The sequence below is a fragment of the Elgaria multicarinata genome, chromosome 9 (assembly GCF_023053635.1).
Source record: "Elgaria multicarinata webbii isolate HBS135686 ecotype San Diego chromosome 9, rElgMul1.1.pri, whole genome shotgun sequence".
Classification (NCBI taxonomy): Eukaryota; Metazoa; Chordata; class Lepidosauria; order Squamata; family Anguidae; genus Elgaria; species Elgaria multicarinata.
Window position 1 is genome coordinate 86,914,053 of NC_086179.1, and position 26,716 is coordinate 86,940,768.

Below are 26,716 nucleotides of genomic sequence, written 5' to 3' on the forward strand. Positions count from 1 at the left end.
TGATGGCATGAAAAGAAATCAAAATGTTTATACTGGACTGACAAGAAAAGATTGTTTATGCCAGCTTTTAATGACTTGATAATGGTGCCTAAAAATGTAAATATTTCTTTGGAATATTTGGAAGTTTTTATGTGGAAGTGTGATGAGCCCGGATATAAAATGTATAGGTCTTGATTTGGGAAATACGGACAGAGAATTAGAATTAATGTTTTGATCATTAGAACGGATTGAATTTTAAAGCCTCACTGTCCATTGACACTTAACATGCTTTAGTCCATTCATATATATGCATAATTCACCACACACAATATTTTTAAAATGTGCAGTTATTCTGTAATCAAAGTTTAGATTTTAAAAACCAATTTGCACAGGGTGCTCAGAGAGAAAGGAAAGCTAGAGTAATGAAGACAGGACATGAAGGTTAAAAAATATTGCTATTTCAATTAATGACAAAGAAAACTGGTTTTGATGTCATCTGATGCTACTTTCAACAAGCAAAGGCAGGCAAGACTCGTAATTTTGATTTTGAGAGCAGGGCAAAGTGCTTCTACACCAAAGGCAGACAACTTGTGGCTCTCCAGATGTTTTAGCCTATATCCCCATCATCCCTCACCACTAGCTAGGCCTAACAAGTTATTTGTCCTGCTCTATCCTCTTCCGAGGCCTTTGAAAATCTCAACTATTTCTAAAGATAAACATATTACATTAATATTCTTCAGGTTCAATTCAAATGCATTAAGAACTCACTTTATCAATTATAATGAACCTAATCCTTTAGCCATATAGTTGGTTTTCTTGAAACTATTTGCTTCAGTGTTACATATCTAGCTATTTTATTTTCTAACAGTTAAAAAAAAACCAGACATGAAGGAGGCATTCCCCATTCTCATACCTGTTCTGTTGAGCCTTGCCATATTCATCATTGCTTCTTGATATGCTAGCTCTACATCTTCTTGTGTAACAACCAATTTGATTTTGTTCCATTTTTCTGGCTAATGTGTAAACGAAGAAATAAGGTAAGTTTGTCTATTCTTCTGTTAATATGAGCATTGTGGAGCAATTACATAGCTTACAGTGCAATAAGAACATAATTAGATCCTTGTTGGAACCAACCGAAGGTCCATTTAGCCCAGTATCACACTTCTTATAGTAAACAATTAGATGCCTCTGGAAACGCCACAAGCTAGTCATGAAGGCAATCACTCTCTCTTGTTGTAACACCCTAGAGCTGATATTAAGCAGCATAGTTCCTCTGATCATGGAGAATCTATACAGTCATGACTTAAAGCCATCAAGAGAACTATGAATTTGTCCAATCCCATTCTGAAGTCATCTACATTAGTGGTCATCACGTCTTACAGCAGAAAATTCCATAAATTAATTATGCATTCGGTTTAGCAATATGTTTTTTTGGTCTGTCTGAAATCTTCTGCCAACCAATATCATTGGATGAAGCCAAGCTCTATTTATTTAATTTATTTATTAATTACGTTTATATACCTCCCCATAGCCCAAGCTCTCTGGGCGATTTACAAAAACCGCCCAGAGAGTTTTTGTTCATTTTGTTTTGTACATAGCCACAATTGAAAGATATACTTTTTTTTACACGCAATATTAGAAATGACTTTTGTCTAGCAATACTTATCCATTATGAAATGGGTGCTTGTCAACAACCAAGAAAAATTAAAAGCATCTGGAATGTATACAAATTCAATGCAAGGCAACTTGTCATGGAAATAAATGTATAAGGTGAAACTTGAAAAAAAATCACATCTTGTTGTTCTTCCACACTTATTCTACTTCAATGAATTTTGCATCACACACAGTAGAGAGCACATTTTTGAAGTACATCTCCATAGATGTACATGTCAAAAAATGTATAGAAATATGTAGGTTTTTACAACGAAAGATTTCAATGCTGCTATATATTAAACACATATAACACATTTCAGAGCTATTTTTATCTCCAGACAATTAACAGGTTTATGAACATAGGGCAAACCCTAGATGCCAACAGAAAATTGCTGGCAGTAAGGAAATTCAGTTTAAGCCAGTGTCTATTCACTGGTTCAAATCACGGATTATACTTGTAGACCTATTGAAAATATACACATCAAACATTTCTCTGACCCTTTATTCCAACCACATATAGACCAATATACTTACAATATCTAACCATTGATGGACAGCTACAGCAACTTGCGTTCCCAATGGTTTGGTTAACACAAGCACGTCTCCTGGTACTGCATTGTCTGGCCTGCAAACAAAGCACCCACGTATTAAAAAAAAAAGAAAAAAGAAAAAATCCATACATATGGGGATTCTTTCCCAATCACCATTCCACATAATTTATTCAACCATACTTGGAAGACCACTTTAAAAATTAAAATATTGAGAAAGAATCTGTCAGACTATATGTAATAGTAGATCTTATTGTCAGACTTCCAGATCAGCACCCCAGTTCTGTACATGGAACAAAATTGCATTGCTTTTAATGGCCCGATTTGCATGTCACACTAAGCCACGGTGGGTTGTCACCATGGGTGGTTGCAGGGTGGCTTGACGAGAAGTCCAAATCTGGCTAAGCTTATCCGTCATGGGTTGTTGTTGTTGTTTTGTAAAGAAGCCACTCTGAGAACCCATGGCTTGTTCTGGGTGGCTTGTTCTCAGAGTGGCTTAATGTGATGTCTGAACCCGGCAGAGTCGCTTCAGCATGGCTTATTTAAAACAGTGAGAGAGCTGCCTGGCAAGAGCTGTGAAAAACCCTACTGGCTGCTCCTCACAATCTTGCTAGTGCCACCACTGTCAACCCTTCTCTGCTGCTATCAGTGTCTGCCCCTTCACCCTTCGCAATGAGACTGTAAGCCTGAGGGCAGGGACTGTCTTCTTTGCTAACTGATAAATAAATAATAATGACCCTATCACATTTGCTGCCTTTTATTTATTTTATTATCTTTTGATCTTTAAGAATGCATTGTGTGGTGCCCATACCTATCTTTGCCAGGACCTTGGAGATAAGTGAAACGGGGGAAAGATGTAGAATATTGCCCCTGTCCATGTGAACACAAACGTGTTCCCCACTGATTCTGGTTCCATGCTTACATGGCTACACAATACTGGGCAAACTGTGTTGTCCTTGCAAGCAAAGAAGTTGATCTCTGATGTGCCCCCACCAATGAAAGATATCAGTCAGGATTTTTCTGTCCATCTCCCACTCGGCAAGGTCCAACTGAGCTGATTGGCAAGGACATTGTCCACACCGGCCACATCGATTGCTATCACACCTATCTGATGGGACACACATCATTGAAAGATCTGTAGAGTGAGGGCAATCAGAGAGAGTGATTTCATTTCTCCCTGGTGGCCTTTTTCACTCTCCTCAGCTTCAGCAGGTTGAAACGCTGTGTGGTCCCACAAGGAAACCACTGAAAACTGGGCCTCCCAATTGTGAACTCCTGATTCTGAGAGGGATGCATTTGTAGTCACTACAACGGATGGAAAGGACTGAAGGAACAGAACACACTGAGTAAGGTGATAGTACACTGTCCACCACTGCAACAAAGTATTCAATGACAAAGGGGGTTGAAACTGGACATGATGGGCATCCTGCTTGGTGTTGAATGAGCGGAAGAACCAGTTTTGCAAGGTCTGCATACGCAAGAGGGCACATCATATAACTGCCATTGTTGCTGCCATCAAGCCAAGGAGGTGCTGTAATAGTTATCTAGGCAAGTAACTTGGCTGCCAGAGATACTAGAGAGTGGGCCTGATCGTCAAGAATGGGTCAAGGAGAGTCCAGATGAACTAGAGCCTTTACACTAGATGCAGATGTGACAGTTTCTCGATGTAGAGGCCTAACTTGTTTAGGAGACAAAGTCATCTTGATCAACCAAAGAAGCTGGCATCTAGTTGATGCTACCCAGAGCCAGTCATCTATATACGAGTAAATCTCTACCCTGTGCACTCAAAAGGTATGAGCAAACTACTACCATGCACATTGTGAAGCCCCTTGGGGTAGTGAGGCTAAAAGGTAATACTCCAAATTGGTAAACATCGGTCCCAATCATGAAGCAGACAAAGCACTGGTAAAACCTCTTGATCACAATGTGAAAGTAGGTGTCCTTCAGATCAATCAAAGTAAGATCGCTGACAAGGACACCATCGAGAACTTCCTAGGTGCAATGTAGAAGTTGACATCCCCAAGATCCAGGATGGGACAAAGCCCTTCATCGTTCAGTACCGCAAAGCGCCAGGAGTAAAAGACATAGCTGAGATGACAACATGGAACGGGTTCTATAGCACTTTTCACCAAGAGGGTCCTGTATTCTTGTCAAAACACCGGTGATGAAGCTGTTGGCTGGAAGATCCTGAGCAGAGGGAGGGTGTCAAAATCCATCCTATAGCCATTCTGGATGATGGAAAGTGTCCAGGAGTCGATGTTATGTTGATCCAGATTGACAGAAAAGTAGAAAGGCAGGTTCTGAAGACAGGCTGTGGAACAAGGTGATGAACGAGGCTACCACAATGATAACTAAAAGAGAACTGAGGGAACAATTGGGTATCCAGTATGGGCATGCTCACTAGAATGGTGGGGGAGACTTCTCACCAAAATTCCTCCTATAGAAATTTTCCAAAATGGGGCTCCATGTAGGCGCACCACTCAAACGTATGATGCACAGAGACCACAAAAAAGAAACTTATCTTTTGTTCTTGATGCATACTTCTTCAAATTAAGATGTTGGAGTCAAGTTTTAAAAGTTTCTGAAGCTGCAATCCTAAACACACTTACTAGGGAGTAAGCCCCATTGAATACTGTGGGACAAACCTCCAAGTAAACATAGGAATGTGCAGTTAAGACATGTATCATGAACTACCAAAAACTCAAAGCCAAAAACAAGCATTTCACCATAATTAACATTAAATAAATGAAATAATCCAGAATTTTAGAAGTAGCTGCACCTTTAAAAAAATTTCAGCACCTTGTACATAGGATTAAATATATCAACTCACATTATAAATTCATTAGGCTGACAGACTGTTGTTGCCACTCCTCCTAAAACAATCCATGGATTTAACACTGTTTGACCACCAGTCACTGATGTTCCTGCCTCTTCTGCGGCATCTTTGAATCCTTGGATAATTAGAGGCATTACTTTATCCCTTTCCTACATTTCAAAACAAAAACAAGTAGAAAAATTCAGTGCCTAGTCAATAATTTTTATATAGAATGAAGTACAAATCAGCATCTATTGAATCTATTTATAACTTACACACCACCCCATACCAAAGAGCTACTGAACCAAAAGTAAGTGCAGGTTGCTTACCTGTAACTGTGGTTCTTCGAGTGGTCATCTGTGCATTCACACATTATGGGTTCTGCACCTGCACGGAGATCATTTCAGGAAACTTCGGTAGCTGAGGGATTTTTTTTGGTGGGAACTCTTCCCTCACCATCCCACTGCACACGCTCTGGCAGGTTCCTGCCCATCTCCTCAGTATCAATTAATATCCATGGCAATACCAAATCTGGGACCGTGGGTGGGTTGTGTGATTGCACAGATGACCAATTGAAGAACCACAGTTAAAGGTAAGCAACCTGCATTTCTTCATGGTCTCTGTGCATCACACATTATGGGTGAGTAACAAGCTCACTTACCGATGGAGGGTAGGTTTGCACCCTAATCTTCAATGAAGTGAAGATGACAGTACAACCTGGCTGAAAACACAGTACCTTTCCTGGTTCCCACATTAAACCTATAATGGTTAATGAATGTTGATGGTTTCAACCAGGTAGCCACTTTACAAAGTTCAAGAATGAGGACTCCCCATCCAAAAGCCACTGTTGTTGCCATTCCACGAGTTAAGTGTGCCTTTACCAGTCCCAAGAGCTCCAACCCGGTCACCTCATATGCTACGACAAGGGAGCTTCAGCTATTGGGTGGTATAAAAATGCAATAAATAAATAAATAAATAAATATATAAGGCAATAGTCTGCACAATCCATGATGAAAATCATTGTATTGAGACCAGGTAGCCTTTTTCCATAATAACGTAAGAATTGCCATGCTGGATCAGACCAAGAGTCCATCTAGTCCAGCACTCTGTTCACACAGTGGCCAACCAGGGATGAACAAGCAGGACATGGTGCAACAGCACCCTCCCACCCATGTTCCCCAACAACTGGTGCACACAACTCTTATAACAAATGAAAAGTCTTGGGGATTTCCTGAGATTCTCCATTCTGATTTTGTAAAAAGCGAGAGCCCTCCTCACATCCAGAGTATGTAATGCTCTTTCAACAGGAGAGAAAGGGATTTGAAGAATGCAGGAAGGACAATGTCCTGATTAAGGTGAAAGTCTGGCACCACCTTAGGAAGCAAGGAAGCATCCAGGTGAAGAACCACCTTGTCCTCATGAAACACAAGATAAGGAGGGTCTATCCAAAATGTACACAGTTCCAAAGAACACATGGCTGTAGTGATCGCTACCAGGAATGCAACTTTGAACAACTGATGCAGGACTATCGATAGGCTACATTGCAGCACCATAGAACGAGATGAGTGCGCCAAGTTCTTTAGCCCCTTCAGGAACTTCTTAACAATTGGTTGTGTGAACACTGAATAGCCCTGAATAGTCTATGCAAAACCAAGATGGCCACCAAATATACTCTGATTGACAAATATTTGAGGCCAGAGGTAAACAAAGAATTTAAGAGGAGAAGAACACCCTTGATTAAACATCGAACAGGCTCAAAATCATTTAAATGTGCAAAGGCAAAAAAATGTCTCCACTTACTCCCATTCGACCTTCTGGACAATGACCTGCAAGCTGCTTGCAGTACTGCCTAAACATCTGTTGGTAATGCTAAATCACCCGCCCAACCCGAATCCTCCATGCCTTGATATCGGGTCTGGTATCAAGGGGAGGTGAAGACATTCCCCCTTCATGAGATTGCTTAGTCATGAACCAGGGCTGTCTTGGCCACTATGGTGTCACAACGATAGGATTTGAAGGATCCAGTTTCAGCTTGGCTATGACTTGAGCCAATATTGGGAATGGAGGGAACAGAGTTCCTTGGTCCATGACAGGAGGAACACATTGCCCAGAGAGGACCTGCCATGTCCCGCTCATAAGCAAAACCTCAGGCACACAGCATTGCTGGGTGAAGCAAACAGGTCTATTGTCAGTGTGCCCCAGCGATTGAAGAGTTGACGAAGGAACTTGTGAGACATCTCCCATTCATGGCTTGAAAGGTAGGTGTGACTCAGGGAGTCTGCAAGAAGAATGCCTTTTCCCACGATGTGAAGTGATGTCAGAACAATCCCCCCCACCCCAGAATGGACCAGTCAAAAATGTTGAGGGTTAGTCGAATCAGGCGTGAGGAATGTGTCTTATTTTCCTCTCATAAGAACAATTGGTACCTCGCCAACATGGCTTGGTAATTGGTAACCCTAAGGCTTAACGCAGCAGATGAATATGTTCATCTTCCCATTAAATCCAATCACCCTTCATCCACTAGACATGATAGTGATGCTGATGGGAGAATAACGAGGGGGTGCTGCTCCGAAATAGTGTGATCTTTGAAAATAAACACCTTGATCCCTTCGGAATTGCCAGTCCATAGCAGTATGAGGGCAGTAAGCAAGCAAGACCAGTCAGACTATCTGTTGTAGTCCTGACGGGATCGATCACACTGATACCTGTAATCATATTCCTCTCTTCCACGTCTTGGTGAACGAGCGGATCGAAATGACCATTATCAAGAGGCTCGTCATCGGTACTGACACTGATTCCGGTGGGACAGGAGCTGGAGCAGGTTCCTTGGCTGGTCACTTAGCCTTCTTTATGTCATCCTTAGATTTCTTCTTTTTAGGGTTGTCTGAGCTGGACTAATGCCTTCTTAGACAACTTCTTTGCCACCAAGACAGTGAAGGAACAACCCAGCTTTGAAGGGTCCATGGCTAGGGTCGACAGACTTGGAGGTGATGGTGGAGGCATTCGTGTGGCGTTATCCTTGTCCAAGACCTAAGCCAACTTAGGAGTGTCCACTGCCTCCAATGCTCTCTAACAGAGGATCGCCTTAAGACAGTCAGATCAACTCCAATGAGCCTGTTTGGAGAGGCTCATACATTGAAAGCAGGATTCCACTACGTGGGACTACCCTAAACAAAGCAGGCACAACGAATGTCAGTCAATCAAGTGAACATTGCTCCTACAGTGAGAGCACTTCTTAAACAGTGCCATAAGACAAGGTGCAACAAGCCCAAAGGCGGATCTACAAACAGACAAAACAACAACAAAAACAGCAAAAAGACCAAGAAGTAAATGACAAAGAGAAGAAAAACTCAGCTAAACTCTCAAAGGAATGTTGTCTACAGAGCAAAGCTCCCAATGAGTCACCTAAATGGCAGTCAAAAGAGAACTGAGGAGATGGGTGGGAACCCACCAGGGCATGTGCAGTGGGACGGTGGGGGAGGGTTCCCACCCAAAAATTCCCTCAGCTATAGAAGTTTCCTCTACTGTCCATTTTTTTTATTGTTTCGCAAACATACATAACATAAAAGCATTACATAACGACGTTACATCCAAGAGGAAAGAAAAAAAGAAAAAGAAAAAAGGGGAGAGGAAAGAGAGAAAAAATACACACACAAAGGTTAAGTTATATTTTCGGATCTTTACGTATCACATATGTGAATTGTATTTTCTCCTTGTTTGATTTAACACAATAATCAAATTCTTTTCTTCTAAGTTAACTATATCTCATAAACTGAATCCACAGAGAAATACAACATTTTTCTCGGTTTCCATTCAGATATGAATGTAGCTGTTGATTTATCTCTCATTATCACTGTAAGTTTTGCCATCTCTGCCAACTCCAATATCTTCAATAGGTAGTCTTCCATTGTTGGCGTTGCTTCATTTTTCCACTTCTGTGTGTACAGTAGTCTCGCTGCCATTGTCATATATAAAAACAAAGTTCCCCCTTCTCTTTCAGCTATAGAAGTTTCCTGGAACGAGCTCCACACAGTTGCAGAGCCCATAATGTGTGATGCACAGAGATCACGAGGAAGAACCAGAATAGAACAAACAAGAACAATTTAATGGATTCAAGCTTATATTTTCTTTAAGCCCAGAAATGTTCTTAAAATTGAGGCTGGATTCAGACTTGAGAATTACACTCATGGAACTGTGTGCTTCTGGCTCTCACAAACAGAAGGGGGAAATCAATTTCTGGCAATTCTCCTCTTTACCTGCTCCCCCAAAATTTTCCTTTAGGGTCAAGGGCCCTTCCAGTACAGTGTGGGAGGGGTGTGGCGTGCTGTGGGGGAATTGTAAAAATTTGCCATCCCCCCAACCTTAATATGCTTAACCTTCCATTGAATTGAAGCCCCTTTAGCAAATGGAATGACTCCTCCTGTTTACAAAAGGGCTACACTAGAACCAATCTAGGACAGCCTACTCTTGACATAGGTTAGTCCTACAGGAAAAGAGAAAACAATACATCACACCGTTCCAGTAGTGATTTGAAACTACAAAACACAAGTTGGACAAGCAAACAGCCCCTATCTATGAGCTCCAGATTAAACAGAAGCTATAGGTTGCTTGACATGCCAATTTAATATGGAAATATATATTATGCACATGCCAAAGTGTTGTGTGAGAAAAATATTCCCAACCACTTACAAGGGCATTTCCATACCTCAATTCTGCGCTAAGCAGTTAAGCCTTTCTTAAATGTCTTAGTGCAACTGCTAAACACTATGGCCTCACCTAGCCACAATAATCACAGAATCAATCAGAAGGAAAGCCAGCTCAGCTCCTAACATGCAAAATTATGCGAAAGCGTAGGACTGTACTGGGATTTAGAAAAGCCATCAACCTATGCTAACTTACATTAACAAATGAGGGAGGAGTTCTAAGTTAATAATCAATCACTTTCTGGATCTCTGTCCTTCTTCCTAGCATACATTATGAGGGATGTTAGGATGACAAACCCAAGCCATGGACCAATACATTCTTTCTCCCCTTATGCAATTATTTCAAGCCCTTTTGCACTCTCCCTAAAATAACACATGAAAAGGGAGTAAGCATGAAAATCAGGCTCTCATTTTGGTTCAGCTTTAGTCTTGAATGGATTGTTGTATTTCCTTATGGAACTTACCACCAATAAATTCCATAAGGAAATAAAGAATAGTGAGCTCTTGGTTTTGAATGGCTTTATTTTCTCTCTTGCAGCTATTCTGACCTCAACCTCTCCTTGAACATGTAAACACACCAGAAGTTGAAAAGATTCCAGGTGCTGTTATCCTAGAATAACTGTTAAGAGTGCGGATCCAAAGGGTGGAGCTAGGCATTAATGGCAAACAGGATTAAGTACAATGTACATTATTCACTATGCAAAATAATGTTAATTTACAGGAACATAAGGTAACACATTAGCATAATTTGTTTCCATAACATTAAAGAACTTACCCTGTCAGTCATTTTATTACTGATCCCAAGAAGCATCAGCATGTTGTCACACTCGGTGACACCCATAGCATAAAGATCACTAAGAACATTGGCACAGGCTATACGTCCCTATAAAGAAGAACACAAACAACTTAATATTATTTGCATGGCATCATTAATATACATGCTGATTTACAAGGTAACATAAGTAAAAGTGGTGCACCCTATCCCAAGTAGTGTACTAATTTAAACGTTAACATTGAAGTAGAATGTTGTGGTTTTGTAAAACCTGTTCCATTTGCAGATTGTCAGGTGATTTTTGTTCTGTTGTCTTCTTATTGACAGAATTGGATTTTTCCCATTTCCCAAATTTGCACAAATTCACACTTGTAAAAGTGTGCAACTCCTCCCCACCTTGCAATGCAAATTTTCATGCTTTAGCCTATGAGGGAAATGCACATTTTCAGCTGAGACCAGTGTGTTTTTTAGGTTACATATTTTCCTAAAACAAAATTTAAAAAATAAAATAAAAAAGGTTCTCACATCCGCAGAATCCATGTGACTAGGAAAAGCCAGTCCACTGTGGAATCTGCGGGTTGGATTCACAGAAATCCAAATCCATTTGATTCAATTGCAACATCCAACATCCCTGCATTGAAGATGATGGGTAAGATGGCCATTTGGAAATATACAGAACTGCTTTGTGCAAATCGCTCGAGTTCTTTCAAACTTTTCACTCCAGAATCATGTCATCATAAAATTATATTCAGAACAGAACTTCTCAGTGCCATGGTTATGGAGTTCTAAGACTTTAAAAATATTCTACACTTAAACTCATTTTTACCAATGCTCCAAGTACAAAGTATCTCTGTAACTATTAAGATTATTCTAGTACAGGGGTGGGCAGAAGGCAGATCTTTTTCTGCTGATAGACCTGTAAGTGATTTGCAGTAGATCCAACAATGATCTCTGACTCCCACTAGCAACAAGAAAAAGGCCATTCCCATTTTCCAAATTAATCTGCTGAGATGCAAGAAAGCTTGACGGGAAAACCAGGAGTGAACTTGGAATGACAACATTGTGATCTCAGTTCTGCTAATGAAAACCAATTCCTGGGCTGAGTATAAGCTTGGAAGCACCCTGTTCTTTAATGGTAACAGTACATTGTATCCCATACTATCTTTACATCTCACTCTAGCTGGTGGACCTTGACGTACAGGTAAAAAATAAACTTTGAACTCTGCCAACCCTTGTTGTAGATTAAACCCATATGATCGGATTCTGCCTCACTGTATTTTCCAGCAACTTTCTTCATGCTTCTCCAAACAAAATCACCCTATCACTATAACATGAAAATAAGACATATTAAAACACATTTTCTAGATGACCTTATTTATAAAAAGAAATTACATTTAAGAGAATATACTTGGAGTATGAATGCAAGCCATTTCTAATACATAAATTGCTTTAAATCAAGTCAGACGTTTGTCTATCCAGCCCAGTACTGTATTCTGTAGCTGGCAGGGGCTCTCCAAGGTCTGAGATTGAAACCGTTCCTAACTCCGCTATCAGAAGTAGCTCAATAGTAGAGCACATGCTTTGCATGCAGAAGGTCTCCAGGCAGGGCTGGGAAACCCTCAGTCTCAAGACACCTTCCTATGTAATTGGAGATTCCAGGTACTAAACCTGTGCCTTGATTACATGAGTGACCATTCTAAAGAGTGTCCAAATAAATTACATTTGGGACAGGGCCCAATCTACAGAATACTACTCAATAAGTTACACTGAATTCCAATAATATAGGCAAACAAATGCATCAAACAACAGTTGCTAAAAACTAACAAACATGCTCTCTTGTAAGCCCATTGATATATGCACATGGTAGGAGAGGATGTCAGTTCTCTTTCTGTATAGAAGGATTATCAAACTGCTAACCGTTATCTCCACTGTTTGCCAAGCAAGCTGCTGGCTTATGCTCTCTTAAGAACAACAGATTCCAATTCAAAACCACAATGACAACAGTTCTCTGATCTAATAGCAGAAAATCAACACAATACCAAGCTTGGGCAAGGGAGTTGACGCCTGAAAGATAGCTTGAGGCAAATCCTGGCAAAATATATTGCCATTAGCGAGGGAGTAGACTCCTTCTATTTGGATATGGTCTTAAGTAAAGCCCAGCACTGTCAGAGATCTGTCTAAAACAGAGAACATTTGGGGAATGTTTCTTATGTGATCTTCTGTCTAAGATAGGGCTGGCATGCCAGTCAATTGACTGTTCAAATATTGTCACTTGACCACCAATTAATTGACAAATATTCCAAGAAATCCACTGTGTATATAGCAGTTTACTGTAATTAAATTATGTCAAAGAGTGAAGGCAGCTTTCCCTCTAGCCCTACAGCAATCACAGGCAAACCTAGCAGCATACAAAATCTTCTTCCACAGGGTCCTCCTTAAACATCTACAGGACCACAAGCAATGGTCAGTGGCAAAGGCTAGTATGTAAAATGTCAAACTAGGATTAGCAAGACCCAGGTGCAAATTGTCACAGCCATTAAGCAACACTGGGTCAGTCACACACACTCACATCTTAGCTTCCTTACATCGCTGTGGTATATATGTATCACTGAGATACACATACTCATGATAGATATGAACATTGAAGGGAAAGCGGAATAGAAATATAACAAAGTAAAATAAAATAATTCATTACATTTTTTAGAAAGTTGTATCTGTCTCACAACCACCACTTAATATGATTTTGCAATTAGCATAATGATCAAACTGGCTGATTTATATATTTACAACAGCTATATACTGCTCCACATCTAAATAGATTCTGCAGTGGTGAACAATAAAAAGAATAAAAACACCATATTCAAACATATAAAAACTAAACATTTTAAAAAACAGAATAAGAACTGTGGCTAGTCAATCAAGAGGTGCTGAAAACAACATAATGTTGGTGCCTGCCTGACCTCCAGAGGCAGGGAGTTCCACAGAAAGGGAGCAACCACACTGAAAGTTCTACTCTGGGTGGAATCCATTTGGTTCATAGATCCATGCAGAACCACCAGGAGCATCCCATCTGATGACCTCAGTGAACAGGCAGGTTGATATGGGAGAAGGCACTCTCTCAAGTATTGTAATTTGTTGTCTTTGTGAATTAATGCTTTAAATATACTTGACCAGTCAAACAGGATTTGGTCAAATAATTGCCAATGGCCAACCCTAGCCTAAGATAAATGATTTGTTCTTTTAAAAATAATAACCCCCCAAATAGCCTTTTTTCTACAACTATATTAAAAGATTTTCCAACGTATTTTATCACCAGTAGTGTCTAGAACTCTATAAATCATGTGATATCACTCCCTAGGCAGAATTCCAACTGAGGTTTGTAGTTTAACAACCTCGTTTAAATTCTTCTGTTTTGATATTGCTACGTGACTTGCCCCGACTACCACAAAGAGTATACACAGCACACAGGTTTGAGAGATCTGAAACTTTCAAAAAGGGTCAACATTTCTGAGTTAAGTGAAAATGGCAGATGTAAATGATGCTTTTAAACATGGCTTTGACATTCTTGTGTAAACCAGGACTTGAATGTTGTCCCTAACTGCTCATAAACTGCTTCTTTACTCCAATAGTTATAATGAATTTCCCAGTTTCACACATCTGTTGAAAACCAAGCCCTCAGGCAGCAGAACAGAAGTGAAGAAACTTTCTCTGCAATATAAAGGAGCAACAGACTTGTGCAACACTACACTACTGCATGCCTAGGTAGAGTTTCATTTGATGTTCGCATCCAATGGTTCTCACTGCCGATGAGATAAACTGGTCTTCTGTTTTCAAAGCAGCTTTATCTGCTGCAGCACAAACATCATACAAGTTTCTGGGTGTACCTGCCGTTATGCTCCATATAAATATATTGATTCTTTTAATTGGGGCACTGTAGATTTCATACTTGTCGCTCAGATTATGTTTGCATTGATAGATTAAAATTTCTTACCCAAGGAGAGCAGATATTTATTTAAGAGGTCTTGAATAATTTGGATGTAGTAGAATTCTAACTCAAAGTATCCCAAGACTGCAGGAATACAAGTCTAGATTTCTGGCTCTAACTGGGGGGAAAACCTGTCACCATTTAAAGAGTCCGGCAGTTGAACTGGCAATTCACATCACAATTGAGAAAGTCTTGAACAGATCAAACCAATGTCAGTGAATCACACTAAAGTCAGCCAGTAGTCACCTTCCACACACACTCCCCTTACCAGAAAGAAAGCAACAAAAATATTTAGGCAACTTACCATCATATAAGGATCATCCACAATGGGATAAATGTAATCTGTTGTCTGGACCAAAGATAGGCCTCCATGTCTCAAAGGAATAACACAAGTATCCATTCCAATTCCTGCAAAGACAGCACTTCAATAAATAATAGTAATATACTTGATATATGCCTGTTCCCTGCCTGCTACAAATATTCCTTATACATCCAGTAAATCCAAATAGTGCACACAAAGCAGTTTGGTGAGATTTTACAGAGGTTTTGAATGACAGGTGAGTTTTTCCTCAACCAGCACTAGGGTCTAATCTGCACCAAGCAGAATATTGCACTATTTTATTTATTTATTTACTTATTAAATTTTTATACCGCCCAATAGCTGAAGCTCTCTGGGCGGTTCACAAAAATTAAAACCATAATAAAACAACTAACATGTCAAAAGCACAAATAAAAAATACAGTATAAAAAGCACAACCAGGAAAAACCATGCAGCAAAATTGATATAAGATTAAAATACAGAGTTAGAACAGTAAAATTTAAATTTAAGTTAAAATTAAGTGTTAAAATACTGAGAGAATAAAAAGGTCTTCAGCTGGCGACGAAAGGAGTACAGTGTAGGCGCCAGGCGGACCTCTCTGGACCTCTATGAAAGTGGTATATAAAAGTCAGGAGCCACACTACTGCTTTATAGCAGTGTTGCCCATTGACACATACCATATACTACTTTCATACTTCTATATCCTGCTTGGTGTGGCTCCTACCTTTTATATACTGCTTTCATAGAGCAATATCCTGCTTGGTGTAGATTAGGCTTAGTGCTACAACCTCAGTCCTTAAGCAGGCCTGCCTGCAGAAAGAGACTGACAATAAGGCCAAAATAATAATTGGTAACTGCACATTAGACAGTTACGGTTTACAAGGTTCTGTCTGCTCCTCCTACTTTGGTGTACAACCTTACACATTTTGCCAAGCCATCCAGTTGCTGCGGTATCTGGAAGCGCTTTTCACCACCTCAGACTAGTGAAAAGGCTGTGTTCTTCCACTATGAACCTGGCAGATGGTCATTCATATCTTTTTTACTGAACCAAAGCAGCATGTTCCACATGGGACTGCCCCTATGAATATTATTCAGACATTAACAACTTATCTCTTGAGAAAGCTGAATTGTCAGGAAGAAATGACATTGGTTTTCTGGCGCTTCTTTGGCTTCCAGGTACAATTCAAGGCACATCTCCCACAAAGCCTTAAAATTTTTCCACCCAAGACTAGCATTATGAACTCCAAGAAAGCACCATATCAAGATGTACCGCACCCTTGATTAGCATTTTTTTATATATAGGAGGGCCACTTGAGGTGATAGACGATGGTGGAACAGGCCCCTGCTCTGTCCCACAAAGTAGAGTGTCAGGAAAAGCTTTTGCTAGAACCCTTCCACAGACCTCTCTCATCTTTAAGGGCCAACTTGGATAACCAGACATAGTCCTGGTGCCTCCAGTTTCTGATCTCTATATTCCACTTCTACCTTTCTCTTCCTTAAAGCTTCGAGCAGCTTTTACTGAGATCATCAACTACAAGACCTGCTTAGCTTTAAAAGTGTCAAACATGTTCCCTCGTACTCTCTCTAGACCCAGGCCTTGCTCACCTTTGAAGATAACACAGAACGGTATTCTCAGTAAGTGTGCCACATTTATGAACTCCTTTTTTACTATTATATTTTAGACCACTTTTCAAGCATAAGATCTCCAAGGCAGCTTACAACTTCCCCCCTCCCACTATTAATTTAAATTAACACCAATCCACCATAACCATCACATACAAATCAGTATAGGAACAGCAGAACCTAAAAATAAGGTGCTGTCAAAGGCCTAGGAAAAAATGTTAGCCTGATACCAGATAACATCAGGTGCTGATCTCTTGGAGGAAACAAAGACCTGAGGGGACAAAGATCCCAACCTAAATATCCCAACTGCACTGCTGAACTCTGAGGCCAGCAACAAGTCCAGTAAAAAAGAACAACCAATAGAAGCCACTTATTCATTTTCATGAAAACTCACCACATCCCTATCTTGAACACATTTTAGAAATTATGCAAGGCCTTTCTGGTTAACCAAGCAAACAGGTAGTTGTCGGTTGAAGAAAATATACATAATTTATGTCTATTTTTTAGGGGTGTGCACGGACCCCCCGCTCCGCGTCGCTCCGCTTCTCTTCGCCGCGGAGCTCCAGCTTCGAATCGGAGCTCCGCAGTGGAGGGGAGTGGCGCCAGGTAAGGCCGGGAGAGGAGGGCGGGGGGTTTACCAGGCCCTGCCACCGTCGCCGCACAGAGCCCGGTAAGGGACCAAGGGGGAGGGGGGCCCTACCTGCCTCCATCCGCGGTCCGTCGGCTTCTTCAATTGAGCCCGCGGTTCAACTATGAAGTCTGGGCCGTGCGGCCCAGACTTCCTAGTTGAACCGCGGACTCAATTGAAGAAGCCGACAGACCGCGGTCGGAGGCAGATAAGGGAGAGGAGGGTGGGGGGGTTTACTGGGCCCTGCCGCCGTCGCCGCCCATGTGGCGACGGTGGCAGAGCCCGGTAAGGGACCAAGGGAGAGGGGGTCTTACCTGCCTCCGTCCGCGGTCCGTCGGCTTCTTCAATTGAGCCCGTGGTTCAACGAGGAAGTCTGGGCCGCAAGTGCGGCCCAGACTTCCTGGTTGAACCGCGGGCTCAATTGAAGAAGCCGACGGACCGTGGATGGACACAGGTAAGGGAGAGGAGGGGGGGTTTACCGGGCCCTGTCGCTGTCACCGCATGGGCGACAGCGACAGTGGCAGGGCCCGGTAAACCCCACTTACCTTTCCGGCAGAGCTCCAGATCGAGGCGAAGGATCCGCCTTCACCTCGATCCTCTTCACCACGCTCCGCCGGCCCCCCAATCCTCTTTGCCTCCGCCTTAAGGGGAAGCGAAGCACCCCGCTCCGCTTCTAATTCGCCGGTCCGATTAGAAGCGGAGCACATCCCTACTATTTTTAATTAATATTTTCTTATCATGAACCAAAGATAAGGGAAAGGAGATATAATCCCACCTAAATAAGTTAAAATTCCTCAAACACACAATTCCCCTTTGAGGAAAGTTTACAAGTTTCAAGGCTTTTTAACTTAGGAAAAAAACAAGTAAAGGGCATGTGATAAAAGTATATAAATTATGCATGGTGTGGAGAAAGAGTGGAAGAAAATTGTCTCCCTCTCTCATAATACACAATGGTGGAAGATTCCGCTTGATAAAATGAAGTACTTCTTTATACAGCACATAGTTTAAACTATGGAATTCAATATCACATGATAGTGACCCACAAGGTAACCACTTCAAGATGTAACAGTGGCCACCAACAGCTCCAAAAGGCAATCAAACACAATTCATGGAGAATAACGCTATTAATGGCTACTAGTCATGATGGATATACGTCCAGTATCAGAGGCACCATGCCTCTCAAAAACAGTTATATGGGAACATGAGGAGTGTGCTACTGTGCTCATGGTCCTGCTTATAGGTTTCTCATTGGCATCTGTTTGGCCACCGTGGGAACAGACTGCTGAACTAGGCAAGACTTAGTCTGATCCAACAGGACACTTCTCATGTTCTTAAATATCCTGCATTAAGATGAAATTGTACATGCATCAACTTGAATTTGCATAAACAACATTTTTGGTTCTATAGGATTTAGTCACTTGTAGCAAGGAGGTGCAGACTATTAAGGAAAGAAACAATGAGCAACTGAAGTCCAAACCAGTAATATCAGAACGTCACAGATTAAGAGGGCCACAGACAAGATACCAGGTTTACATATATTTGTAGCTAGCTTTAATTTCTGGATTTATAAACACTTTTGAAAAATGATTAAAAGTTTCTTGAGCCAGTTTTATTTCAAGCATTACACATTAATCCTAAAGGTGTAGAAGAAGTATGTGTAGGACAGAATAAACGACTAATTAATATGCTACATCCAGATACTTTGGTGCCGACTAAAGAATAAATTCCTCCCTGCAAAACCTAGGAATTCACCCCAGGATTAGGACATCCCTCACATTTAATTTAATTTTGATTTAAAGGCACATGATGGATCAATCTTGTCAGTGCCTGGATGGGAGAATGACTAGGACCCCTATGTATGCACCGCCTTGAGTTTCATGATAGAAGAAAGGCAGGACACAGATGTAGTACACATATATGAACAATACAGATCTCTGTCAATGTGCACGGAGGGAGCTACTACTCTGTTTGTACAGGGGTATCCTCTCACCATCTTGAGCAGGGCAGAAAAATGCCTTGAGTTAATCCTACCATTGCATATTGGTGGAGGGGAGGGGTAATCAAAAGACACATCTCTACAGAGCGTCATAAATTATTGCTCTTGAGATCAAGAAATATAAGTGGCAGTAACTTAAGCATTTGTTCAGATCATTTCACTGGGGTAAAGGAAAATAGCTGAGGGCCCAGCACCCTTTACTTTTTATTTACTAATTTATGTACCTCTTTTCTACCAAGGTATTCAAGGCAGTTTACATTTTCTAATAAATGACTTTTGAAGAGACATGATATGAAAGTAAAATAATCAACTTCAGTTACCACCCCTTTCATATTGTTGTATAATGACTATGTGGGGTGATAGTTGCAAGAAACAGTTCTGAGTAGGGGAACAGGTCTCAGCAGAGACAATAGAGAAGATCTCCCTTGCTGATCTTTCACTGAGACAATTTAATAGATTCACACTGACCTCCAACACTCAGTCAAAGCCCCATATCCACCATAAAATGTACATGAATACAACATCTGCCAGACCAGTCCCTAAGCATATACTCTTACATACACTTTCATTACTAGAGTACCATCTTCTGCCCAAAATCTTACACAAGTTCACCATGGCCAGACACCCTCCTTCTTTGTCCATACCTATCAATCATGCATTAGCTAAGACACAGCAGCTGGGGTCACTGCACAATAAAGTACCAGAAATATTTTTTCCTTCTATACTAAGATAATTTTTGTGGCTATACCAATAATTCTAACCATAATTACCCAAAATGTATTTTGGAAGAAGCAGAATTGGCTATGGAGGCATATACAAAAATCCACATAGTTAAATTGTTATTCATACTTCACTTTTCAGCTCTTGAACTTCTTAAAAGTATAACTACTGAAGTTCAAACTTTGTCTTATACTAGAATATGCTGTTGATTTTATAAATTGTTTTTTGCCTGCTTCTCATAAACTGGCAAAACCAAAGAGGTTCCTTACAGTTCAGGTGTACCTAACAGTTCAGGAGCTTGTAGCTCCATTTGTTACCAAAAAAAGTAAAAATAAAATAAAAAGTAAATTCAATTTGTAATAATTGTTTGAATACACTGTACTTTTAATATACCAAAATGTAATAATTTTATGCCAAACCAACTTGGAAATAATTACATTTTATGTTCCTAAAGTATCAAAGTGACTTTCAATATGTAAAAAGTGCTAGTATTGCATTATTTCAATTTTTTCCCAAAAATCCTTTTCCACACACAACAGAACAGGGTGGGTGTTTTTCCCCCCATGGCTTCAAAATTTCTGGAAATGTTACATCGCTATGCCTGATCACACCAAAGGTCCGTCTATTCCAGCATCCTTTGTTCCACACAGAGGCTAACCTGATAGTTTTCAGAGAAGCCCACAAGCAAGGCCTGAAAGCAATAGCCCTCTCCTGCTGTTGCTTAACAGCAACTGGTAATCAGCAGTAACCTGCCTCTGAACATATTGATAAAGCTAACCTCCATGTAATTGCCTAACCCCTTTTATAGAGACATCTAACCTAGTTACCTCACCACATCATGTGACAATGTTTCATACATTTTGCATTGTTTAAAGTAGTACTTTGTCTTGAATTTTTGGCTGAAAATTTCATTGGATAACCTCAAATTCTAGTATTTTAAGATGAAGAAAACCATACATTCATTTTCTCCACACCATATGTACTTCTATCATGCCCCCACACCCTTCCAGCACTTGTCTTTTTCCTAAATTAAAAAGCTCCAAATGTCACAGCTTTTAATGAAGGGAAATGTGCTCCAGGATCTTTATCCTTTTGGTTGCTCTTTTCTGCACCTTTTTCAGTTCTATGGACGTTTCCATTTGTAAAGGTAGGGTGATTGGCTAACAACTACTGTGTACAATACTGCAAATATAGTGCGTGCATCTCAGATTTGTATTCAGGTATTTAGACTTTTTTTTTACTGCTTTCCCAATATACTCTAGCATAAATACTGTTGTTCACTGGGTCACTTTTTGTTGAGCTATCTACTATAACCACAAGATTCCTCTCCTTGATGGTCCCCACCAGTTCAGATCCCATCAGTTATATGTGAAGTTTGGATTGTTTGCCCCACTGTACATCATTTTGCACTTACTTTTAACTGCTTTTGCCATTTTGTTATCCATTCATCTAATCTGGAGAAATACTTTTACAGTTCCCTTGGGTTTTCACCATCCTTAGCATCATTCAAAAATATGGCCCTTTCAGTGCTCTCCCCTAACGCTTATGAACAAGTTAAGAAGCACTATTTTCAGTACAAACTGTTGGAAAACCCACTTCTTATTTGCAGCATTGAGAGAACTGCCTATCTATTCCTACTGTCTACTTCCTGTTCCTTAATCAATTAATTTATTATTATTGCATTTATATCCTGCCTTTTTTCCTCCAATGAACCCAAGGCAGTGTATATTCTCCCTCTCCTCTCCATTTTATCCTCACAACAACAACCCTGTGAGGTAGGTTGGGCTGAGAGATTGTGACTGGCCCAAAGTCACCCAGTGGGTTGCCATGGCCGAGTGGGGACCATAACCCAGATCTCCCGACACCCAGTCCAATACCTTCGCCACTATACCACACTGACTCTTACCGATGACAAAGAGGACCCTTCCTCTTCTCCCATGAGTGCTATGTTTATTCAGAAGCCTTTAGTGAGGAACTTTGTCAAAAGTGTTGTTCAAGAATACAATGTCTACCAAACCATCCCTATCAATATCTTTGTTGACACTCTTGAACTATAAAAGGTTAGTGAAGCAAGACTTTCTTTGCAGAAGTCCTACCAATTCTTCTTCAGCAAGGACTCATTCTTTCATATGCTTAATATTTTTTACTTCTAATAATGCTTTCCATCAATTTACCAAGAACAGATGTTAAACTAACTGGCTTGAAATTTTCTGGATCCCTTTTTAAAAACTGGTGTTAGATTGGCTATTTTCCAATTTTTTGGTAAGAATCCCAATTCAAAGAGACAAAAATAGTTTTAGAGGCCACTGTGATATTACAGAGGCATTCTCTCAGTTAACATGAGGTGTCTTATCATTCAGAAGCAGTGCTTTGTATGCCTGACCTAGGCATGCAATGTAATTAATGCCCTCAAAACCCCCAAAATAAGGCAGATGGCCTTTGGTGGTGATAGTAGTAATAGTAGATCTATGTACTATGTAGTACTTATGTGCAGCAGCAAAGTGGAAGATAATGGTAATAGTTTAGGAGAAGGCAGCATCTCTCTCAGGCCTCCCTCTCACATGACTAGCAGTGCTCTTGGGTAGGAGGGAGACTGGAAGAAGATCTAAAAAGTAAATGTGAGCGAGGAAGAGGCAGATGTGTTCTACAGGCCGCTAGCTGGCCATTGCTGCACTGGGTTATGACTATAGTCCAGGACATTTTGTGAACCGCCCAGAGAGCTTTGGCTATTGGGCGGTATAGAAATGCAATAAATAAATAAATAATATTACCAAAGGACAGTGGTAATAACTGTGCACTCAAATGATCAACTTTCTTATATGTCTGAGTTTCCATGTTTGTTTAAGATCTCTGACACTGAAAAAGTTGGTATTCCTATTTTGAAATTACCACTTTAAATCACATGATAAAGTAGAGCATGGTAAGAGTAGAGTATGGTAAGAGTTCTGAAAAATTTAATAGTTTAATACTTAGGAATCAAATGTCAAGAGAATACAAAATGTACTCCTTGGGAAGAGGTACATTTTTGCTTTTGTAGCCTACCATATATTTTTATCATTAACTTACAGTGCCAAACAAGCCTCAGGCCTCTTCCCAACCTTGGGGCTGAAGAAAGAAGTTTCCACAGTTGCTTTAAGCACCTCTAAAATGCAGCACAAGTTTGGGGTGACTACCACCCTCCCTTTCCAGCTTGGAAAGAATCCTGGCCTTTGTCATGCCTGCCAAAAACTGAACCTCTAGCAACTTACATGATTTCCAGTGGCCTCCCAAAGTAAATGTTGATGGCTGGGTCAGCTGACTAATCAAGTAGTGCTGAATATCCCATAAAATAAGGAATACCTTTATAAAGGCTGCAGTCTTTTAAAATTGTATTATGGCAACATCTGACAGAAAAGGCAGGAAAGAAGAATACTTGCAAGCCCTGCAAGCAGTCTGGGACATGCACCGTTCACTAGGAGGAAGCACCAACTAACAGTACTATGATCAACATGATGTGTCTTTTATAATTTTTATGCACAATTTTCAACACATTTTGCAACTCTTTGATATCATAATGGTATTCCAGGATAAAAGCCAATACATTTTTTTTGTTAAAGAATTGTCCTCTACCTTTTACTCACATATCTTCAAGGTGGATTACATAAAAAAATTAAATACAAAAGTTGAATATTAGAATTTCACAGACTAAATTCAATAGCGTCATAAGCAGGATATAGTATGTCCATTCAAACTGAGACTCAATCCAGACAAGTTGGAGGTACTGTTAGCAGGTGGTTCGTCTATCCCACGAGGTGGTGTTCAATCTGTTCTGGAGGGGGTTTAACTCCCTCTAAAGGATTGGGTTTGTAGTTTAGGGGTGCTCTTGAATCCAGAACGGTCTGTTGAGGTGCAGGTGGACTCAGTGCAAGGAGCACCTTTTATCAGCTTAGGCTGCTCCACCACTGCACCCTTATCTGGACAGAGATAGCCTAGCTACAGATCCATGCTTTCATAAACTCTCGTCTGGATTACTGCAATGCATTATATGAGGGGCTGCCTTTGAAAACGATCCAGAAACTTCAGCTGGTACAAAACAGGGCAGCACATTTGATAACAGAGACTGGCCAATGACACCACATCATGCCAGTCCTTTTCCAGCTTTACTGGCTGCCAGTCCAGGTCCGATTCAAAGTGCTGGTATTAACATTCAAAGCCCTAAACAGCTTGGGGCCAGGTATCTGAAGGAACACCTCCTCCCATATGTACCTGCCCAGACCCGGATATCATCCTCAGGGGTCCTTCTCCATGAGCCCTTGCTAAAGGAGGTGAGGCAGGTGGCTACCAGGAGGAGGGCATTCTCTGCTGTGGCATCCTGGCTGTGGAATGAGCTCCTTAGAGAGGTTCACCCGGCACCTACATTATACTCTTTTCGACACCAGGTGAAGACCTTTTTATTTTCTCAGTATTTTAACAGTTTGTCATCTTAGCTTTTAAAGTTTGCTGTTTTAAATCTGTATTTTAAATCTGTACTAATCTCTGCAATGCTTAGTTTTATCCCAGTTGTGCTTTTATACTGTGTTTTATACTGTTGTTTGTTTTATACTTTGAATAGTCTTCAGGGTTTTAATTTTTGTGAACCACCCAGAGAGCTTCGGCTATTGGGCGGTATAGAAATGCAATAAATAAACAAATAAAGAAAATAATAATAATAAATTCAAAATCCTAAAACAGGTCCAGAATTGTCTTCTCTAACTAAAAGGAAATTTGTTCTGTTTATCATCATACCCACACATTTATATAAAATGCGTCATTTTTATAAAAAGTGTCATTTTTAAGAGTTTATGTTTCATACCATAGTTCTCCAAGTTACAGATCTAATCTAGTTAGATTACTGCAATGCACTCCACATGGGGCTGCCTTTGAAGACGGTTCAGAAGCTGCAGCTTGTGCAAAATGCAGCGGCCAGATTGATAATCGAACATATAAAACCGACTCTGGCCCACTTGCATTGGCTGCCTGTACGTTTCCAAGCCCGATTCAAGGTGCTGTACATGGCTTGGGTCCACAATACCTGATGAAATGCCTCTCCTGACATGAACCTACTCATACACTACACTCAACATCTAAGGTCCTCCTCCGGATGCCTTCTCTGAGGGAAGCTTGGAGAATAGCAAAAAGGGAGAGGGCCTTTTCAGTGGTGGCCCCCCAATTATGGAACGATCTCCCCAACAAGGCTCTCCTGACACCAACATTATATTTTCGTCAAAACATTTTTCTTCTCGCAAGCATTTAACAGCTTTCTCCGCTGTGGCACCCCAGTTGTGGAATGAGCTCCCCAGAGAGGTCTGCCTGGCGCCCACACTGTACTCCTCGTCACCAGCTGAAGACCTTTTTATTCTCTCAGTATTTTAACACTTAATTTTAACTTAAATTTAAATGTTACTGTTCTAACTCTGTATTTTAATCTTATATCAATTTTGCTGCGTGGTTTTTATCCTGGTTGTGCTTTTATACTGTATTTTGTATTTGTGGTTTTAACCTGTTGGTTGTTTTATTATGGTTTTAATTTTTGTGAACCGCCCAGAGAGCTTCAGCTATTGGGTGGTATAAAAATGTAATAAATAAAATAAATAAACAGCTTATGTTGAGTTTTTAATTGACCCAGAATAGATAGATATTGTATGAAATCTGTTTTTATGCTTTTTATGGTTTTAAATTTTGTATTAATGTTCTGTTTTTTAAACTACCCAGAGAGCTTCGGCTATGGGGTGGTATATAAATGCAAATAATAATAATAATGATGATGATGATGATGATAATAATAATAATAATTCAAAGTATCAAATATTTAAGTAATATCCAACCAGCTAAAATAGACTAAACATTTTTCAGACTAATGAAATGACCAACTTCATCCAAATTGTTTGCTTTGGGGAGGTAAAATGGCATGTCTAAGACAGGCCTGGCAGCTTATCTATTCATACACAGAAAAGTATACTACCCTGGGACTTTTGTACACAGCACTGTGTTGTGAAATACAAACAAATAATGAATTTAATGGGGTTAGGGTGCAATCCTATTGAATCCAGCTTGGGTACTCGTAAGCCTCTGAACTTGGAGGCTTACGAGTATCTAATGCAAAGTGGTCGTTTATTGTGCTTGCTGTTCTGCATTTTAGCTAGACAGGCATTTTCACCATCTAGTGGAGACTTCGGGGAGCGAAGGAGTTTGGCGACTGCTGAGGATAGCTCATATCCCCATTTCCCCAATCTCTTCCTCTCCCTGACCACAGGTGTTTTACCCCTCTACAAGCTCAAGTTTTCAAGCTCATAGCAACAGCCCATGCAGTTCTGTCCGCCCGGACTGTGAGGGCACAGGGAGCATAATTTCCTGGCTCTGATATCAAAGCCCTGTCTCTGACCTTGGAGCCAAGAAATTGAAAAATCCTATGTCACCCAGACACTGTTTAGGGGCCATAGGACTGCTCTCCTAAGCATGTTTCATCCTTTGTTGGATTGTGGCCAAAGATCTTATTCTCTAACAGGCAATACCATCATTAAAAATCTACTACTTACCCAATCTTGGCATAACAGCTCCCAAAAACTGTTCATCTTCTTGGAAGTGATTTTCCTGGAGAGATTCAAGCAATTTCTGCAAAACGTCCTGAGGCACTTTACAGCCAGTGCCTTTAAGTTCAGTAAATCGGGTTAGTCGAAAGCTCTTCTCAAGTTCATAACTTTCTGGGTTAAAGGACTCCCGAACAGACATGATTCTCACACAATAAGTATCAGCAGCGTTTCCTCTTCTTTAGAGAACGTTGGTTTGTTTCCCTGGGAATTAGCCTAGTTTAAAAAAGAAAACTTTAAGATAGCTTTGAATTATCTGTAAACAATTTTTCAAGCACATACTACATAAAACGTCTATAATATTTATTAAAGATGCTCATCAAAGGTACTATTTTTCCCTTCTATAAAAAAATCTGAGACAAAGCCACAT

General features: G+C 40.4%; 1 protein-coding gene across 2 annotated transcripts in view; it reads right to left on the reverse strand.

The window, feature by feature from the left end:
* SEPHS1 (selenophosphate synthetase 1) overlaps positions 1 to 26,716 on the reverse strand; it is a 37,011-nt gene that overhangs the window by 6,638 nt on the left and 3,657 nt on the right. For both annotated transcript variants that reach the window (XM_063134270.1, XM_063134271.1), the window contains exons 2-7: positions 26,296 to 26,562; positions 14,760 to 14,863; positions 10,474 to 10,581; positions 5,011 to 5,165; positions 2,167 to 2,257; positions 893 to 992 (exon numbers count right to left, since the gene is read on the reverse strand). In XM_063134270.1, coding sequence (XP_062990340.1) covers positions 893 to 992; positions 2,167 to 2,257; positions 5,011 to 5,165; positions 10,474 to 10,581; positions 14,760 to 14,863; positions 26,296 to 26,488 — 751 coding nt within the window. In that variant the 5' untranslated portion in view covers positions 26,489 to 26,562. The remainder of the gene's footprint in view (positions 1 to 892; positions 993 to 2,166; positions 2,258 to 5,010; positions 5,166 to 10,473; positions 10,582 to 14,759; positions 14,864 to 26,295; positions 26,563 to 26,716) is intronic.